At 54.0% G+C, this 20780-nt stretch overlaps 1 protein-coding gene and 1 long non-coding RNA gene across 9 annotated transcripts in view; one reads left to right on the top strand and one right to left on the bottom strand.

Moving 5' to 3' along the window:
* The window catches only part of MAMLD1 (mastermind like domain containing 1), a 119426-nt gene extending 106953 nt beyond the window's left edge, over positions 1–12473 (bottom strand). For 4 of the 8 annotated variants that reach the window (XM_019956279.2, XM_019956280.2, XM_019956282.2 and 1 more), the window contains exon 1: positions 10369–10503. Coding sequence is in view for 3 of the 8 variants with exons in the window: in XM_070784620.1 (XP_070640721.1) it covers positions 10369–10659 (291 nt within the window). In the remaining 5 variants the exon portion in view is untranslated. Of the gene's footprint in view, positions 1–10368; positions 10675–12351 lie in introns of those variants that run through there. The other 4 variants (XM_070784620.1, XM_070784621.1, XM_070784626.1 and 1 more) reach the window with 2 other exon arrangements.
* LOC139181377 (uncharacterized) lies at positions 10695–17948 on the top strand. The gene is made up of 3 exons (XR_011565355.1): positions 10695–11175; positions 15887–16006; positions 16904–17948. It is a non-coding gene; the product is annotated as an uncharacterized lncRNA (long non-coding RNA).
* Positions 17949–20780: the final 2832 nt, after the last annotated feature.

Genomic DNA, 20780 nt, shown 5'->3' with positions numbered 1-20780 from the left:
TAGGTATGAAATGGGACTCAAGAATACACAGAAGAACTGTACAAAAAAGATCTTCATGACCAAGATAATCACGATGGTATGATCACTCACCTAGAGCCAGACATCCTGGAATGTGAAGTCAAGTGGGCCTTAGGAAGCATCACTACAAACAAAGCTAGTGGAGGTGATGGAATTCCAGTTGAGCTATTTCAAATCCTGAAAGATGATGCTGTGAAAGTGCTGCACTCAATATGCCAGCTAATTTGGAAAACTCAGCAGTGGCCACAGGACTGGAAAAGGTCAGTTTTCATTCCAATCCCAAAGAAAGGCAATGCCAAAGAATGCTCAAACTACCACACAATTGCACTCATCTCACATGCTAGTAAAGTAATGCTCAAAATTCTCCAAGCCAGGCTTCAACAATACGTGAACCGTGAACTTCCAGATGTTCAAGCTGGTTTTAGAAAAGGCAGAGGAACCAGAGATCAAATTGCCAACATCCGCTGGATCATCGAAAAAATAAAAGAGTTCCCGAAAAACATCTATTTCTGCTTTATTGACTATGTCAAAGCCTTTGACTGTGTGGATCACAATAAACTGTGGAAAATTCTTCAAGAGATGGGAATACCAGACCACCTGACCTGCCTCTTGAGAAACCTATATGCAGGTCAGGAAGCAATAGTTAGAACTGGACATGGAACAACAAATAGGAAAAGGAGTAAGTCAAGGCTGTATATTGTCACCCTGCTTATTTAACTTATATGCAGAGTACATCATGAGAAACACAGGGCTGGATGAAGCACAAGCTAGAATCAAGATTGCTGGGAGAAATATCAATAATGTCACATATGCAGATGACACCACCCTTATGGCAGAAAGTGAAGAAGAACTAAAGAGCCTCTTAAAGAAAGCGAAAAAGAAGAGTGAAAAGTTGGCTTAAAGCTCAACATTCAGAAAACTAAGGTCATGGCATCAAGTCCCATCACTTCATGGCAAATAGATGGGGAAACAGTGGAAACAATGGCAGACTTTATTTTTTTGGGGTTTCAAAATCACTGCAGATGTTGACAGCAGCCATGAAATTAAAAGATGCTTACTCCTTGGAAGGAAAGTTATGACCAACCTAGACAGCATATTAAGGAGCAGAGACATTACTTTGCCAACAAAGGTCTGTCCAGTCAAGGCTATGGTTTTTCCAGTGGTCATGTATGGATGTGAGAGTTGGACTGTAAAGAAAGCTGAGCGCTGAAAAATTGATGCTTTTGAACTGTGGTGTTGGAGAAGACTCTTGAGAGTCCCTTGGACTGCAAGGAGATCCAACCAGTCCATCCTAAAGGAGATCAGTCCTGGGTGTTCAGTGGAAGGACTGATGCTAAAGCTGAAACTCCAATACTTTGGCCACCTGATGCAAAGAGCTGACTCATTTGAAAACACCCTGATGCTGGGAAAGATTGAAGGCAGGAGAAGGGGACAACAGAGGATGAGATGGTTGGATGGCATCACTGACTGAATGGACATGAGTTTGGGTAAACTCCAGGAGTTGGTGATGGACAGGGAGGCCTGGCATGCTGCAGTCCATGGGGTGGCAAAGAGTTGGACAGAACTGAATGATTGAACTGAACTGAACTGAACTGGGGATCAAGAGACCAGCCAGGGTTGGCTTCTATGAAATCAATCTCAGAAGAGTCTTGGCAGCCAGGTGGTCCTGGCCATGTTCCAATCTCAAGGACAGAAACAGCTTTATGTGGGCAGGATGCCATGGGGCTGGGGAGGGGTTCCCCAAAAGGGTCTTTCTAACTGTTGAACCCCTCCTACCTGCACCCTGAAGAGCACATGCTCGCCAAGGAATGACAACCCTTACATCCCATAATTCCAGTAAGAGGTTCCAGATTCTCCCTAGTAAGGAAATCACAGGGCTCAGTGGTCAAGAAATCACCTGCAATGCAAGAGCTGAAGGAAACATGGGTTTGATCCCTGACTCTGGAAGATCCCCTGGAGCAGGAAATGGCACCCCACTCCAGTGTTCTTGCCTGGAGAATCCCATGGACAGAGAAGCCTGGTGGGCTACAGTCTATAGAGTCGCAAAGAACTGGACATGACTGAAGCAATTTACACACACGCACAAGAGAATCAAATGAAGGCACAGAGGGTGAGAACGGTGCCTTTTCAGGTAAGGGTGAGTGGGCAGATCTAGGATGCAGGAAGGGAAAGGTTGGGGGACTGAACCCAAACTAGTGTGCTTAGAATTTTGCAAAGGGCCAACCCAAAGGCACAACTGAAAAGGCCAGGAAGGCTGTCCTCAGCCCCGGGTGGAACAAGGGTTTCAGACCTAGCTCTGTCTGTCTGGGTGCTGCCTTCCAGAGAGGACGTACTGAGGATACTAAGAGAGGCAATGCTAGCTTCTAGTTCTAGACTTCTGGGTCAAAGCATGTTCTAAAAGGCAAAGGGCCTTCCCTTTTGGGGAGGAAATGAACAGGGATCATGCTTCTCAGCTCCTGAGACAAGTGTGTGTGTGTGTGTGTGTGTGTGTGTGTGTGTGTGTGTGTACAAGTTCAGCTCTGCATGACTTCCCCGGGCGGGCAGGGAGGCGAGGCCCCACAACTAGCTCATGTGTCCAGATGCGAAGGACTCCTGTCTGAGAAGCCAGACTTCCCAGCCACCCTGGGGTGGGGAAGGGGTCTCTGAGTATTAGCCACCGCTGCTGTTTGGGGATAAAGAGAACTGAAGGGCTGCCAGGTGGCTGCTGCTCCAGTAGGAGGGGCAAATGGAGAGGGAAGGAGAGTCGCCTGCTTGGAGCATCCCTGTAGCTTAATCCTGCAATTTCGCTGTCACTGCACTCTGAACGGGTTCTGCCTTGGGAGCAGGCCCTTGGGAGGCTCCAATTTGATAATGGCCTCACCTCTGCCGAAGAACCAGACCTCGCCACCTGCCCTATTAGCAGACAGGATGGGCTCCCAGGCTGCCCTCCTGTGCAGGGTATTAGTAATGTGCCAAAGGCAACACATAGGCCATAAGTCGGAGCACTGGCTGCCCCACTGGGATTAGTGCAGAGACACTCTCCATATTTTCAGGGCTCTTTTTGAGGGCTGTGGCTGCGAGGACTACAATAATATCATAACGTATAACTATAATTCTCTGTACCCCATCACTGGCAGATCGCTAGAAACAACCAGACTGTTAACTTTCATTCAAATGTCAGCACCATTATTTTAACACCAAGTGTGTCCGATTTGACTCCATATCCCTCCACATGGATGTGAGAGTGGTGGCAAAATGAAATGGCATACTTCTTTGAGCTTTTGTTACAACATGTTCATGTGGCAAACTGTGAAGAAAATGTAGTAATTAGAGGTTAAATTAATCCTTGACAGACAAGCGGCTTAGAAACGCCCTCCTCCCCAAACCCAGCATAAAGCACACCAGTCTTTCAGAATTAGACACGCAAAGCATGTGACGTTGGCAACCGCACTGAAACTACTGTCCCACTTAAAATTCCAAAGTCGGCGTTGCAACCTCCAGGGGCAGATCTTACACACTGAGGTCTCATTAAGAACAAAACCCAAACAACCCCTGCCACTGCCAACAAAGCCCACCCAGCCAAGCCCTCCGAGTGGCTGGTGGCCCCACACTCCATCAGCAACTTGAAAACAAGATATGACACACGCCTTTTGGAGGCACCACAGCCTTGGCCCTGTCTGATCCTTCACTTACAACCTCCGATTTCAGCTGGAAGAGAAAAGCCCTGTGACTTTATAGAAGAGGAAGTGGGGCCCAGAGAGGAGGCCTGACTTCCCTGAGGCGGCACAATGAGGGGAGACCTAAGGGAAAAGTCTAGTCTCCCACTCTCAGGTAAGTACCAAGTTTGGAATGCCTGCTTAGCACCCATGGGACTTTCCTCTTCCAGCTTGAACATTCTGTAAGCATCTGAGTGTCCAGGTGCATTAGTTCACCAGTGCCAATTCTTTGCAGGAACTGGGGTCACCTGGCCAGGGGGTTTCCAAAAAGGAAGGCAAGGCTGGATCCTGTCCCCTGTGCCATTCGTGTGATGTGGGGGGTTCAGGTTCAAACACTGGCAAAGTGGAAAAGCACTGTTAAGGATGGGGAAGAGGGCTTGGGACAGCTGGACAGAGGACTTGAGATCGTCTGAAGCATTCAGGATAACAACCTAGAGCTGTCATCAGGCCTTTAGTTCCAAAAGGCCCAAACTTCCTCTCCAGAGATGGAAGAAGGCACAAGCCGGGGTCACCGGGTCCTTCCAAGGCAGATGTCATTCAATAGCTCAGGCCCTGCAGCCTTCAGGGGCCTCTTCTAGAAGCAGCAGAAACCAAGTCCAGATCCTCCCACAGGTGGAGGAAAGGAAGAAGCGCAGGGTGGAAGCTCATGCTCAGCTCATCCTCCTCTGGGCCTTGTGGAACAATTCTCAGTCTTAGGAAAGCAGCATTTCCCACTTAATAGGTTACTTCTTGGGCAAAGCAAGCAGCAGGGCACCCTGGGAGGTGAAGGTGGTTGGGATGCCCCGTCGAAGCTGGGGCTGGGCTGTGTGCCCAGGGGCATGGTGTGGGTCAGAGGGCAGCCAGGGCAGGACTTAAGCCCTGTCCCTGGAAGGCTTCACTCTGGGGAGCCCACAGTCAGCAAAGCCCTCCACTATGCCTCACCCCACAGTGACAAATCTGATTGCTTTGGGAATTATGAAGAGGTCAGATGAAATTGGGGCACTTCTGTGAATGGGGAGAAAGAAGAAAGCAATGGAGTGGGAGAGGGAGGGAATCCAACTGTTTTTTTCTTTTCCTATCCCCTCCCCTTGCAGAAAATGCTCCTGGTTCTTCAGCTGCCAGGCTGGTCTCCTGCGAGCAGAACCCCATGGGACTATGCACTGAAATCCTGGCAGATAAATAGTATAACAAGCCAAGCCCCTCATCTCCTCAGGGAACCCCCCCACTAACTGCCCAAGGGCTCACCAGAGCCCGATGTTCCTCCTCTGCGACACTTGCAGATGAAATTATGACACAGTGATGACAGAAACAAGTAATAAGCACTGCCATAAAACCCAGTCAGGTTCGTACAGATTAATGAAGTTTCTCGCCTCAAAGTCCGGAAGACAGTTCAGGACTCAGTGTCTGCAAAATCAGACTGTTCACACTGAGCTTGGTGACGCTGCTTTCCTGCCGTACAGTTGACTGCTGCTGCCTAGGTTACCCCAGTGGCTGGCGTTCTGAGAGATGTATGATGGGAATTGGTTTATTGTGCTGATCCATAGTAAGTGACTCCTGTTCCCTGATCATTTATCTCCCTCCCCAACCACATCTGGGTCGGTCTATTCATGCTCTCAGCATTCTATCTGCTCCAACAAACACTCAGCCTTTTCTGCTTGGATAAGGAGATTTTTCAGTTACATCCATTATATGTGTATCAACATTTATGGCAGCAAAATAATTGCCAGAGAGCTCAGAGGACAAAAGGTCCTCCCTCATAATGTGATTGGTAAAAAAAAAAAGAAAAAAATCAATATTAACATCAAGCAGGCTAGTGGCAGATTCTTACATGACTGCTGTGTCCTCCAAGTTGGAAATGTGATTTTTTAAAAAACATCCAGCTGGACTAGGAAGCAGTGAGTTCAGAGCCCATACTCCAGTGGGGCACATGTGTGGAGGAGGAAGGCCTTTTTGTCCTTGAAACCTTGACTGAGTAACTGCAAAGCACCAAATCTGTTCTATACTAGATGAGTCCTTTGGAGACATGCCAGTCTAATTTCAAAGAGCTTGAGTCCCGTTATCTGGAAACCAACCAGTGATGAGGTGGCTGGCCGTCAGCAGGTCCTCAGACCACCAGATTAGGGGTACCAGACAGGAAGCCCTGCAGGTTGCTTTCCAGCCTCCAGCATCCACGCGTCTGGGTTAGAAGTTCACATGGGTGAAAGACTCAGAGAGGGAACACTTTCCACTTCTGTGTTGTTTGGATTGACCTTCTGTCCTTTTTTCTTCCTCCCTCTTCTTGATGCCCCTCAAAATCTCAGCTCCATTTCTTTACCTATCTAGCCCCCGCCCCACCCCAATAGTATTTCAGTTCACCAGAAAATGACTATTCCATTCACAAATCACAGAATGTTAGAGCTGGAAGGCACTTGGACTCCAAGGTTATGGTGGGGGGAGGGGGGCAAGGAGGGAGGATGGACTTGCCCAAGATCACTGTGCCAGTTAGTGGGGAGATTGTTCTAGAACACAAGTTTCCCAGCTCCTAGGCTAATGATCTCCCGAATGCATCACTGCAGAAAAAGAAAAATCAGAATCTTGGAAAAAGTTTACAGCAGATAGGAAGCCCCTTTAAAGAAGGCAAGTGGTTCTGCTGTCAGAAGGACCACTTGCCCAAGATCAGTTTCTGCCCATTTCAAAAACCTAAACAGCAGTTGAGTTTCCTAGGGAGAATCTATTAACAGGCGTATTTTAAGCCTTTAGGTGATCCGCTTAAAAGGAAAAAAAAAAAATGATATTAAATGTGCTGGCCAACCTTGACAAAATCCCTTTCCTTAGTGCAAAGAATCAACCACAGTAAATCTCTTACCTTAAGATGCAATGAGTGCATGGCCCCCGCCCCCACCCCAGCAACAGGCTATTTCCTAGTTGAGTTTAAAAATTCAATGACGTTCCTATTTCAACCCACACATCTGTGTCACTGTCAGCGTCAGTGGCAGGAAAACAGAAGTAACCCTTTGCTAATGATTTCCTAACATGGAATTTCCTCGTATCTCCTCAAGTCTTTCTGTTTCCAATGCCAAACTGTTTTCTCTCCCCCCCACCCCTTTCTCAAACACAGTGTACTGAAGGAAAACTGAAAATGGTCCCAGGCACAAGATGATGCTTTCTAAGGAGATCTTACAAGGAAAAGCTGCAGCTCTTTGTGATATTTTTAAGAGGTGGGGAGAGAATTGCTAGTTTTTCTAAAGCCAGTACCAACAAAACAGAGATTTCCTTCTGGGCATCTTGGAATCTCTCAGCCTGGCTCTCTTTCCCTTCTCCCGCCTCCTTCCCAAGTTCCACTTTGAGCAACATTCATACACCAGTGCTGAAGGTAACACGCTTAAGCAGTGGAGGCACGCGTGGGAGGAGGCCGAGGGCCAGGGACGAGGCCAAAGGCCCTCAGGGCCAGGGACGATCTTTGCAGAACTAACACAAAGAAGCACAAAGCAATATAGGCGCCCATGACGTTTCTCCTCTGGAGAATATCCTATTTAATATGCACATTGGTCACAGAGAGAAAAGAGGGCTGTTACTTTAAGGGGAAGTCGCTGATTAGCTGCTCAGGCTGGCAGCAAACAGCTGGTCTGTCCGGCAGGTTCAAGGCCATTTCAGCTTCTCTCTTATGGAGGCACCATATGTTCCATCTCGCACATCAGCAGCTTTATTTTCCAATGATCTTGTTCCAGAAGGGAAGCACAAAGGGAAAGGAGAAGGTGGACCCCGTGTTTACCCTCTGAGTACTTCCTGTGGTTTTTAGATGCAATGGGGATGTGTATGTTTCGAGGCTGGGGATAGTTAACGCTTCTCCTTCTATTCCAAAGACCAGAGAACAAATGTCGGATCAACAGTTACGAATACCCTCCAGAGATCGGAAGAGAGTGCAGTAGGGGAAGGACAGTGAAAAGGCACACATACTACGTGGCCAGGACATTGAACGGGAAGATGGGGTGGAGGCGGGCAAAAGAGATCTGGAGGAATCTGCTCAGGAGACCGACCAGTCGAGTTCGGGCCCCACCTACTTCTCCTGATTTGTCAATTTTTCTTATGGCCAGTATTCCCTTTCTGAACAAACTTCACAAATAGACCCGCGGACCCGTCAGGGGGGGCGGGGTCGGGGCCAGTCAGGCCGACAGGCTGGCTAAAGGTTACCTTAAACAGTATGTTTAACATTCCTCAGCTCAAAATCGACTTCCCGCAAGTTTGGGGGTGGGGTGAGGCAGGGCAGGTGTCAGGGATAGGGGCCGGCTGAATCCTCACTCCAACTAATGCTGGGAACCCGTGGGTTCTTAACACTCCCAAGCGCCGGGCCTTGGATCCCTACTCAGGCGGCAGACTCTTCACAGTCCAGAGGTGCGCCCTTGTCCCCACTGCTGGCCCGGGCTGCACGAATCTCGGAGGGGAGGTGGCAGTCCCGACTCCCTCCCTCCATGCAAAGGGGCCCAGCGGAGCGTTTGAACCCCTGTGTTAGGGGCTGCGGGCGGCTGGAGGGCGCAGGAGGAGGGAGGGGTGCAGTCGCGGGGTGGCGAACGCCTCAGAGTCGCCGCCATCGTCTCAGCCGTCGTCTCAGCCACCAGCAGGTGCGATAGCCACCCTGAGTCCTAACGGCGAGGGGCGCGGGCTGCAAAGCGAAACCGAGGCAAGGGCGCCCCCTATGCCCGGGACCGGGGAGTGCAGTGGCGAGCGGCGAGCGGCGTCGGCCCATCCTGCGGAGCGTGCGCCGCCTCTGGCCCCCGCGCCAGTCCGCTAGCCTAGCCGCCCGCCCAGCCGTCCTGGCGGCGGGGGGCCCCGGGTGTCCACGGCCGGACCGCCCGGCGCACTGCCGGCGCCAGGAGCCAGGGGCTCCCCACACCTTCCGAGATTCCTGCCGAGTGGCTTCGAGACCCAGCGCCCTCCCCCACCGCCTACACTTGCCCTCCTGTCCCAAGCAACTCGAAGCCACTGGGAGGCAGCCGCCCCCGCCCCTTGCCTCTGCGTCCCTTTCCCCTTCCCTCTCTCTAGCCTCCAGGGAAACAAAGGGGCTTTTTATAAAGCGAATTGGCGGCGGCGGCGACGGGGATGGCGGGGGGGGGGGGGGGGGGGGGGGGGGGGCGGGAATCTATAAAGACAACAAGAGGCGGGGTGAGGGACGAAGCTGAACGGCCTCCGGGAGCCCCAAGCGACCGTGGCGGCCAGGAAGCCCCAGCGGGAGCGCGGCCGACCCCCCGGTCCGTGATCTCTCGGGTGGGGGCCCGCGCTCGCGGAAGGCTGGGCTGCCCCGTTGAGATGCTGCTTGCCGGCTCGCCGAAGCCTGGGAACCGGATCGCCCCGGCCGCGGGACCCAGGCTGGGCGGCGCGAGCCCCGCGGGTTCTCCCCTGGGAGACGCGGGCCCTCTCCTCTTCCCAGCTAACTCTTTCGAAATTGCTCAGGCTTGGGGAGAGTTTGCGTCTTTGTTCCAGCGAGGCAGCCTCTCGTACACCCGGCTCGCTCGCCCTCACAAAGTGCCGGAGCTGGCCTTGGTCGGCTACCTGCAAATGGCACGTTCGCCGTGGGGACGGCGCCCTGGGGGGAATTCCTTCTGCTGCCGAACAACGACAAGCCACCCCAGCAAGTGAAGTCACTTCTCTCCACGTCCCTGAGCCATCCTGTGCTCCCGCCCGCGTACACACTCACACCTACAATCGGGGCGCCCCAAACGGCCGCACCCGGCTGCAGGGGCACGACGGGGCGAAACCCCGGCCCGAAGTGCGTCTGTCTGCTCAGGTTCCGACGACTTCAGGGCAGTTTTCTGCAATCTAATCCTATTAGTGTCTGCTCAGTCCGCATTTAATCACGGATCAAAATCAGACGGTACGGCCAGCTTTCCAAGAGGCTTCCGACACGCTGCCTCGGGACGGAGCCTGACCGAGCCAACTGGCCGTGAAAAGTATTTGGCGGCGCTCCGGGGGGCTTCCCACCCGCCCTTGTTGGCGCTGGGTTGTGCCGCTGCTCCGAGGCCTGGGAGCTCGGGTCGCGGGGGCGCCGGGAGCTCCGGGCAGGAGCCCAGTCGGGGCTGCCTCCGGCCGCCAGCTCTGCTCGGGGCTGCTCTCCAGAGGAGAATTTGGCAGGGAAGGGAGCGAGAGGCGGCGGGCTCGGCGCGCGCACACTCCACACTCCCGTTCGGTGGCGGCAAACTGGCTACGGGTGGGGGTGGGGGGTGAATCCTGCGCCCAGCGCCCACTGCCGACTGGTCCAGGCTCTGGGAGCCGGGATGCGAAGGCAGCGTCGCCAGTGGCCTCCCGGCAGCGAGCGGCTCCGGGTGCGCCGGGACCGAGCGGGAGCCTCCTGGTGGCCCAGCGCGGCCGGGTGAGCCCTTGTGGCCCGCGCCCCTCTGCCTTCCCTCCTCAGTGCTTGACTGCCCCTGCCCGATTCCAGATACCCGGCGAGCGCCGGGGTGCAGGCACAGGCCACGGTCCCGGGCAATGCGAGCTGCGCTCCGCTCGGCCCGGCCAGTTAGAGAAGCGGGCGACCACGCGCAGCGCCAGGTGGGCCGTGTGCTCGGAGCAAACTTCGGGGTCCCCCGGCCCTCAGTAATCCGGGGCCTGCGCTCCTCCGCGACGCAGGCCACAAGTGGGGGCCACAAGTGCAGCTCGGCGCCCCCAGAGCATTCGGACCTCCCGCGCCCGCCCTCAGCCTTACCGTGCTGCGGAGCTCCCGCGGCGGCGGCGGCGGCGGCGGCGGCGGGGGCAGTGCCCAAGGGGCAGGCTGCCCCCAGCGCGGGCAACCTGGCCTCCTTGGTGGCAGATCTCCCCGGGCTAGTGGCCGGTGCCCCCCGAGCCCGCCCGCCGCCGGCCGCTTCAGCTCGCGGCCAAGTTCATGCCGGCGGCGCTGCAGCGGCGGCCTCAGTCTGCTCGCTCCATTCCCACCGCCCGGCTCCGCGCCGCGCGCCCGGAAGGTGGAGTTTCGGGGGTTTAAGTTACTGATAGGCATTTCTCACTGCTGTGTCACTCGGGGAGGAGGAGACACGCACGCCGCACACTCACACACCCTCACACTCAAGGCGACGAACGGCTCCGGCCTTAAAGGGGAAGCCGCGCTGCCCCGCCCGCGACCCCGCTGGACAGGGAGTCCTGAAACGCCGAGTTCCGGGCCCACACCGGGCCGGGGGCAGCAGAAGGCGGCGACCGCCAGAGGGGCCTACGGGGCCGTCCAGCCACTCTCTGAACAGGAAAGCGGCCACAGGCTGGCCTCCCTGTGGTCGTCTCGCTTCTCCAGTCAACTCCAGCTGGGCAGCCGGGCAGCAACGGGAGGCAAGGAATGGGCACGGGGACACTCACCTCGGTGGCTCCGCAAGCTGCGGGAGACGGTCGGTGCCCTAGGCGGCAGGTGGCCTGCCTAGACGGTGCGCCGCTGGCCAGAGGCGACAGCGGGGTGACCGAGCGTCCCCGGGCACGAGCGGATGGAGCTGGCCGGAGGGCAGCAAGCGGGGCCCCGCGCGCGCGGCAGGTACTCTTCCCGCTTCTGGGCCGAGCGAGCCGGCGGTGTGCGCCCTGGTAGGACGCAGAGCGAGCTGGGAGAGCGGGAGAACCAGCACTCACCAGCGACAGGGCCGGAGCGCGTGCCAGACCAACGGAGACCGCGGGAGGCCAGAGAGAGGGCGAGATCGAATCCCAGAGTGGCACTGGTGGAGAGGGGGCCGGAGCGGGAAAGAGAGACACAGTGCGGGGCGGAGGGGAGAGAGACAGTGGGGGCGGGGGAAGAGAGACACGGGGGGGGGGGCGGAGGCAGAGAGAGACAGTGGGGGGCGGGGGGTGCAAAGAAACACAGTGCGGGGCGAGGGGTAAGAGACACAGTGGGGGCGGGGGAGGAGAGACTGTGGGGGACGAGGTAAGAGAGACACAGTTGGGGGTGGGGGAAAGAGACACAGTGGGGGCGTGGGGGAGAGACAGTGGGGGTCGGGGGGGAGAGAGAATAAGAGCTGGCAGCTCCCCGGAGGACCCCTATTGTCACCCGGGACAGAGTAACAGCTTCAGGTAGCCAGTTCCACGCCCGTCCCCCTTTCCCTACCCCGCAGAGACCGACCCCCAGCCGCGGCCCTGGCCTCATCTCCCTCGCCCCGGGAGGGCGCTCACCTTCCGCGGGCCGCTGCCGGGCAGGGAGCGCAGGTCTCACGGCCGCCGCGTCGGCCCGCCGGCTCCCGCCCAGACGGCCAAGGTGTCCCGCGGTGACAGCCGTGGAGACCCGGGCTCTCAGGTGGCGACTACCGAACTGCACCCGACCCCGCTCGTGGCCTAGAGGCGCCCCTCCCCCGGGGGCCCCCGCCGCCCCCGCTCCCACCCGGGTGCGGACCCTGTCTCAGCCTCCCGCCGGCGTGCTCGGCGAGAAGCCCGGGCGTGCCAGCCAGTCTCCCGCCTCTCTGGCCCCGGGCCGGCGGAGCCCCCGCGGGAGCTGGGCTGGCCTGGCCTCGCGCCGCGCGGGGTTATCCCGGGGCAGACACCTGCGGCTTCTGCAGGAACACGGCTTCTTCGTGAACTGCCCGGCGGCGAGCCGGAGCGTGCCGCCCGCCCTCTACCCACCCCCTACCCCCCGGGCACCAAGGCCCGTGGCTCCCCTCCCCGTCTCCCCCGGGGGCTGGCCCGCGCCCCCCAATCCGGGGTCCCCGTCTGGGCTGCATTTCCTAACCTAAACTTCCAGAGTGGCGGCGGGGGCCGAGCCCAGCCCGCGGACGCCGCGTCTGGTCCGACAGCAGCAACGCCGAGTGCAGCCCCTGAGTGGCCTGTGGGCTCCCGCCTGCACCTCCGAGGAGCGACCTGTTAGCAGCACATCTGGTCACGACTCGGCCGAGTTGCGGGCCGGGAATAAAGGGGAGGACCTGCCTCCCTTTCGGCCCCTCCTTCCCTCCACGCCCACGCCCTCGGTCCGAGAGAAGCGCCGAGCCCCCTCCCAGAAGCGAACGAAGTCCTTTCGTGGGCTGCGTAGGTGTGCCCGAGCAGATCGCTGGCCTCGGAGCGTTTCCCGAAGTTTCCTGACGGAGGAGCCATGCTCGGGCCCCGCCGCGGGCACAGGTGTCGGAGTCCTGCTCCTCCGTCCCGGTCCCGGGGCAAGGGCGGCCCTGCCGGGCTGTTGGGAAGGAATCCACCTTGGCCGGGCCCCGCTAGGGCTGCCCTGCCAGGAGAACGTATCGTGCTTTGGTGATCAAAACGGATCGCAGTTCCTTACCTTCGGTCCCCACTAGGCCGCAGTTGGAGACCCGGGGCCCTGGCGGGTCGGGGTCCTGCGGGGACCGGGGTCATCCTAGACCCACCGCGTCCCCGTAGAGCGAGAGCAAGTTTGCATCTTGAAGGAAAGTGGATTAAACAAAACGGAAGCAGGCATAACTGTTGTCTGTTACCGAGTGTTGCGAGTGGTTTTCAAATTTGCTTCCCGCCCACCTCCAAGTGCACTGATCCTGGGGTGGAAAACGGGGATCGGTTCCCAGGAGCCTTCCCTCCACCCTCGTGTCACTTCTCCGCTTCCTCAGTGGACCAGGTGGTCCTCACTTCCCCGGGGGGCCTGGGAGTCAGGGAGATCCCAGGCGCACCCATGCCAGAGGATCCACGGCCCGCTTGGCACAAGGGCCTGGATGGCCGCTAGACATCTCCAGCTCCACGAGGCCTGAGCCGAACTCCTGACCGTCCCTGAAACACACTCCTCCCATAGTCTGTCACCTTAGTTCACCGCGGCTCCATCCTACAAATTCCCTACAGTTTTCCTGGATGCTTTTCTTTCGCTCACACCCCATATCCAGAGAGGCAGATAGTTCTCTTGTCTCCATCTTCAAAATGGTTCCACGCTCCCAGCCTTCTCCCTTCTGCCACTGCTACCGTCTGTGCCTGGCCACCAGCATCTCCTGCCTGGATTATTGCAGTAGCCACCTGAAAGATTGCCATTTCCTACCTCCCTCGTCCTCTTCTCCCCTGCCCCAGGAAGGTCTTCTGCAGCAGCTCCCCACTTCTCCCAAACTGGATGAGACCATCTTCCTTCTTGCCCTCACTTGCTCTGCTCCAGGCCTCCTGACTCTTCCTCAACACACAAGGTACATCTGTCCTAAGGGCCTTTGCACTGGCTCTTCTGTGTGTTGGAATGCACTTTACCAGATAGCCACTGGGTCCGCTCCCTCCTTTCCTTTCATCTTGACCAACCCTGGCAGAAGTCACCTGGCCAACCTATGCAACAGTTCAAAGCCCTATACCCATCTCTGGCACTCCACTCCACTTCCCTTTGTTTTCTCTCTAGTACTTAACTAGCTTAACTAACTGACCTGCCAATAGATTAGATCCCAAGAGAGCCGCCATCAGTGCCTGTTTTGCTCACTGTTAAATTCGTAGCTCCTGACATGTTACCTGGCACAGAATATCTGCTCACTGAATGTTAGTAGGATTCTGTTTTCCTGGAACATTTCAGGAAACTCTGGGAGCCACAGGAGTGTACAACACACGGGGAAAGGGACCCATAGCTGTCATTACATTTTAAGGAGGTTTATGAGACCAGTCTCGGATCATGTCACCAAGGGGCATTGTGGCCCAGATGTGTTGTGGTTCTTTCAGTTCCTGTTGGAAACAGAGGTTCCCTTGTGGTTTTTGCCTTGAGTACTCCAAGGCTAATGGAGAAATGGGAGGCAGTGAGGAAGAGGACTTTGTACTCATTGAATAGACTGGCTATGAGACCGTTTTGTTGCCCCAAATGTGAACCAGGTCTGGAGCTAACAGCTCTCTCCATGCATCAAGGTATACCGTGTACTTTACCTGCATGAGTCTATTTACCCAGTAGATGCTAAGCTGTTGTCATCTCTGTGTTCTCGATGAGGAAATGAGAGGCTCAGAGATGGGAGGGCATGTCTGGGGTCATGAGACTAGAGAGTGGCCGAGCAGTAAGCAGTTGGGCCTCAAAACTTGGGCTGCTTCCACCTGTCAAGTGGCTGCTCACATTTAGTGGGAGCAGCCCTGGACTGCGGGTCCAGGCGAGGAAAGGAATTCTACAACCTCTCCAGGGGCTGCCCTTCCCCAGGGATCTCCTGGCCCTGTTGCTTGAGAAGCTGCCAAGCAAAGGGTCAGACTTGGGCTATGGGAGTTCAGGGGCACCATGGCAAGACCAATGTGGGCCCTGCCTTTGGTCTGACACAAACCTGTAGCTCGAGAGATAAGAAAACAGTCAGCAGACACCTCTTATTGATAGGCAGAATCCTGTGAACATACAATAAGTTTTTCCACATTCATGTGACAGGTGTGGAGCTTTAACTGGGCAGCTTCTGGAACTCTGTGTTGCCTGCGTAGGTGGGGGCCCTTGGAGAGCAGGCATGCTGACTGCAAGTATAGCAGTTGCTCTGTTCGTCAGTACACCCTTGCTCCAAAGCCTCCTGTGGCTTTCTACTGCCGATAGCACTAAGTCCCAACTCCTCAGTCTGGTGTCCCACAGGTGGGCCTCAGCCTTCATCCAGATTCATCTTCTGGTGTTTTCACACATGCTCCTGGGCCTTCTGCCCAGTTGGACTGTTGACTGGACACCAAACAATCCTGGTTCTTCTGACCTCTACACTTTGCTTATGCATTTCTGCCTAGGATGCTGGCTGTCCTGTCAAAATTCCACCTGACTTTCAGGGCTCCTCTCAAAAGGCTCATCCTCCATGAAGCCTGGCTCAAGTTGCATCACAGCACAGCACCGGTGCCCTCTCTCCCTCCCTCTGCCAGCCGTGAGCCTGTCTGTCTCTCTGATTCTGCATGCCTTTGCCCTCAGCTCTTCCTGTTCCACTATTTTACCAGAGACGTTTGGGGTCCCCCCAAAGCCTCCCTGATAAACTCACGGCTGACTCATGGCTGGGACAAAGAGGGGTTCACGGTGTCCTCCGAATGACAGAATCCAGACCCAGAGGGAAGAAATGGGGTGATACACAGTGGCAGAGCTCAGCACAGGGCCTGACATTGCCACCCCTCGCCCCCAGCTGCTGCACATGCTTAGAGGCTGTTGGCTGTGTCTGGAAGTCACCCCCTACCTACACTCTCCTAGCCTCTCCCCAGTTCCTGGCCCCCTGCAGCTATGCCCCCTACCCAGTGCAGAGACCACACCCCACAGCCCAGGCTCCGAGTGTTAGGCTCCCTGAACATTCTTTCAGGGCTTGTTATTAATAATGCCCCCTCTGCATAGAATCCTAACCGCGATGACCTGCGTTTTCTGCCCACAGCAGACTGGTGTCCACAACCAACAGGAACCGGGACAGACAAATATCTGTGGGGAAGCCCAGGGTGGTGACTGTCTCCTGTTGTAGATCCAGGTGCGGCCGCTCCGGCATCTCCTTACTGAGGTATAGTCAGGGTTGCAGCCCCCTCTGGATGGAACTACTCTTGGCAGGGTACCTGGTCTATAGGTTGTTTGTCCTCAGAGAAGAGGGTACTGTTATGTGCCCCAAACACCCCCAAAGACAGAAGGCAGGTATTGAACGTAAGGTGAAATATATTAGGATGAAAGCTCAGTTCTGCATGTGGGTCCAAAGCCATATGCAAATGATTTAGGCAAATGGTGAGTGTTTTGCTATGTTTGGCAAAAGGTGATTGTGTGCCAGGTGAGGAGTCAGGTTGGGGCACTTGCTGAGGACATGTAGCATTTTGCCCTGGTGGGGTGGACGAGAACCATTGGGAAATCCTTTTAAGTTGAAGTATCATTTTGAGTTGAATTAGTTCTCTTCACCATGTTCTTAATTTTAATTTTCTCTGGGATGTTGGTGGTGGTAAGCACTTTTAAGATTCACAATGGAAACAAATGGGAAATTATTAAAATATTGATTATAATTTCCTGGCGACTTCACTGGTTTAAAAAATAGGAACCTTTAAGAAAGAAGCCCTCATTAGCAAGTGAGCAGTTAATCAAAAGGCTGGGGAATGGCTTGCATCGATTTCACCATGAAACCAGAAAGCTGTGGCTACACGTCAATTTTTCCCCTGAAGCTCCTTGCTTACCACAAATGCCACTTTCAGAATGCCATAGGTAGTATCATCAAAGGGTAGATAAGGATGGGAAATGGTTTTGGAAACATAGAAATATAATTTAGGTAATTAACATAAATCCAGATGACTGCCAGTTTTCCTCTTGCACCATACATACAACTGAAAGACACTGTCAAAGCTTTTATATAGAAAAAAGTATGCAGATGGCTTGCTAATTATTACTCTCTATGCGATGACATTTTTTTTTTTTCCAACAGCACAGGCACGACTCAGGCCTCACATGGGAAGAGGCTCCATCCACTATTCTAGGACCCTTCAGAACATTTGCAATTTTGTGATTAGAAATACACACACCCACCAAAATCCAGGCCTGTGGCTGTCCTAGCAACCAGCTAGTCTACTGCCGCACCATCGCTACAAGGGTTCAGAAGGTTAATATGACCTAACGCCAGGGGACCAGCCAGAGCCCAGCATCAAGCAGGCATACTGTCCAGGCAGACACTGGGAAAAAACAAAAACAAAAACACAAATGGACAACGTGCTCCTGCTGTTCTTGGTTTGGAAAACACAATCATCTTAAAATTAAAAGCAGCCCAAACTGTTGGCATACCCACTGTGCACCAGGGCCTGTACTTCACATCATGAGCTCATGAAGCCTCATAAGAACTAATTTCAGAGTGGTGCAGACTGAGGTTCAGAGACGTTCAGCAACTTGTCTTGAGATCGCACAGCTGCTCACTGGTGAAACCAAGATTTGAATGACCTAGGCGGTCTGCTACAGCGGCCTCCAAAAAATTCCATGAAGATAAAACTCACCAGGGAGATGGGAAATAACATGCACTTCACATGTTACCAACTCTGTACCTGTAGCTTTGCTAGTTTGCTGGCTTGCACTGCCTCATGAAAAAGGACTGTCACATTTTCAGCAATTTTGTGAACTTGTTGATAGGTCTTGGTAGCTTGTAATTGACCATGGTGGGAGTAGCTACACTTCCAGAAATGGGCACAGGTCCAGGCTGGTTATAAATGTTAAGAAACATTCCATTGCATACAGACATTAGAGCCAGACTGCCTGGTTCAAATCCTGGGATCACCACTTGCCATATGGCCTGGGGAAAAATGGAGACCTTAGTCTGCCAAAGGGAGATAATCACAGTGCCTGTCTCATTGGCTGGTTGAAATCTTTCAAATAAAAATAAATCCATATAAAGCACCTGCCACAGTAGAAGTGATGGGCTACTGTTTGTAAAAATAAGTATACTCCAACTGCTAATAAATACTATTATTTTTATTATTACTTCATCTAGAGTACAGCAACATGTCCTAAATATTCTCTCTGCCTCTGGTCTTGTACCCTCCAGTGCATCCTCCTCACAGATGCGAGGGTAAATTTCTAGAATACAGATCTTACCTTGTTCCTCCCTTGCTCAAAATATTTCTGCTGCTGCTGCTGCTGCTGCTGCTAAGTCGCTTCAGTCGTGTCCGACTCTGTGCAACCCCAGAGACGGCAGCCCACCAGGCTCCCCTGTCTCTGGGATTCTCCAGGCAAGAATACTGGAGTGGGTTGCCATTTCCTTCTCCAATGCATGAAAGTGAAAAGTGAAAGTGAAGTTGCTCAGTCGTCCAACTCCTAGTGACCCCATGGACTGCAGCCCACCAGGCTCCTCTGTCCATGGGATTTGCCAGGCAAGAGTACTGGAGTGCGTTGCTGTTGTCTTCTCTGCAAAATATTTCTATGGCTCCCTATTACCCTCAGGGAAAAGTTGCTGCTCCAAAATATCAAGATCTCTTAGTCTGTTTGGGCTGCCAGAACAAAGTACCCTGGACTGGGGGCTGAAACACCAGAAATACATTGTCTCCCAGTTCTGGAGAGTAGATGTCTGAGATCAAGGAGTGAGCAGGCTTGGTTCCTTCTGAAGGCTGTGAGGGAAGGATCTGTTCCAGGTTTTTTCCTTGGCTTGTAGACAGCCATCATCTTCCTGTGTCTCTTGACATTTTCTTCTTTCATTGCACACCCTGTGTCCAAATTTTCCCTTTTATAAGGACATGGACAGTATTGAATTAGGGTCCCACCCTACGCTACTAGCATCTCACCTTAACTAATCACATCTGCAGGGGCGGGGGAGCCTGGTGGGCTGCTGTCTGTGGGGTCGCACAGAGTCGGACAGGACTGAAGTGACTTAGCAGTAGCAGTAAGGGCACATTCTGAAGTACTGACAGAACATCAACACATGAATTTTTGTGGGACACAATTCAACCCATTACCATCCACCCTCTGGTCCCTCAAAAGTTCATGTGTTTTTCTCACATGAAAAATACATTCAAAATCTCCAAAAGTCTTATCCCAATTTAGCATCAACTTTCAATCTAAAATCTCATCTACATATCATCTAAATCAGGTATGGGTGAGACTCAAGGTATCATTCATCCTGGGCCAAAATTCTTCTTCATTTGTGAACTTGTGAAACCAAGCAACAAGTTATCTGCTTTCAAGATGGATGTGATGGTTATGTTTATGTGTTGACTTGACTGGGTTAAGGTAGGCCCAGAGAGCTGAGTGTGTCTGTGAGGCATTTGTGGAGGACATTTGCATTTGAATCAGTAGACTAAGTAGAGAGACTGACCCTCATCAATGAGGGTGGGCATCGTGCAACCCATGAAGGCCCAGATGAATCAGGTGAAGGAAAGGCAGACCCCACTCTTCTCTTAAGCTCAGATGGCCATCTTTTCCTGCCCTAGAACTTCAGAGCTCCTTGTTCTCCCACCTTCAGACTCTGGGACTTAGTCCAGTGGCTCCTTGGTTCTCTGGATTTGGACTGAATTGTACTGTGGGCTTCCCTAGGTCTCCAGCTTGCAGATGGCAGATCGTGGGACTTCTTGGCATCCCTATCATGTGAGCCAATTTCTATCATAAATCTTCTCTTCTTTCATCCATCTATAATCTGTCATCTCCTACTGGCTGTGTTTCTCTGGAGAACCCTAATACAGCGGGACAGGCAGAGGATAGCCATTTCCATTCCACATGGGAGAGATTGGCAGGAAAATAGGGACCACCTGGTCCCAGGAAAGTCTGGAACTTAGCAGGGTAAATTCCATCTGATTTTAGGTTTTTGAATAATCCTCTGGTTCAATGGTTTTCCCTCCAGGTTTGTCCCTCAGCCCCCACAAAAACAACTCAGGCAGTGGACATAGCCAACAAGTGGCTGTTCCAAAACACATTGTTCTTTCATACCTCCATGCTGTGCACTCTGTGCTCCCCAAGGGCTGCAGAGGGCCCTCCTTTCATGGCTCACTTGGGCCACTCCTCTCAGCCATCAGGCCTCAGCCAGAGCTTTTGTTCTCATCTGTGTGGCCTTCATGGACCCCCACCCCCCACCCCTGCCCAGAGGCCAGGAGAAGGAGCTGCCTGTTTACAAAAAGCACCTTGGCAAGTGAGCTGCTCCTTGACTTGGGTGGAGGGGTGGGGGTGGGTTAGGGGGGACCGGTGAGGGATGAGGGGATGGGATGGAGGGTGGAGGTGGTGGGAAGTGGGGTCCTCACCACTCTGCCCTGTAACTGCGGATATGCCACACTAGACTGGGGACCCCAGAAATTCAACTTGTTGTGTATCAAGTCTCAGCCCAGGGCCAGGTGCAGAGCTGTTGTGCCATACATAAATGCTTTTGCTGAGCACTTCCTGTGCAGAGTGTTGGACTTAGGCTGAGCATGCTTGGGAGAACAAGAACGGACCATCTCACACTCATCATTAGAGCCAACAGAAGTACTACTTTGCAGAGCCGCAGGGCCCTTGGCTGTAGGCGCTGACACCTGACACGTAGTAACTCATGGGATCCAGAGATTACACGACACAGTGTAAAGGCAAGCAACCAGAAGCCAGCCGACTTTCAATCCAGGCTTTGCCACTTCGTAGCTGTGTGACTTTCCCCTCTCTGTGCCTCTGTTTCCTCTTCTATAAAATGGAGCTTGTGGGGTACCTACCTCAAAGGACTTGTGTGGACTCAGTGACTTCATATCTTTCAGGTGTCAGCTGTCACTCAGCTACAGCCAGTTTTGAGCTGCTGCTTCTGCTGATGCAAAATGCTTGCCAAGGGCTAAGCATGCTCATCTGCCCAGGGACAGGGCTGGGAAAGGTGA

The sequence above is a fragment of the Bos indicus genome, chromosome X (genome assembly GCF_029378745.1).
Source record: "Bos indicus isolate NIAB-ARS_2022 breed Sahiwal x Tharparkar chromosome X, NIAB-ARS_B.indTharparkar_mat_pri_1.0, whole genome shotgun sequence".
NCBI lineage: Eukaryota > Metazoa > Chordata > Mammalia > Artiodactyla > Bovidae > Bos > Bos indicus.
Note: the sequence above shows the minus strand (reverse complement) of the source record. Positions and strands in the feature narration are given on the sequence as shown.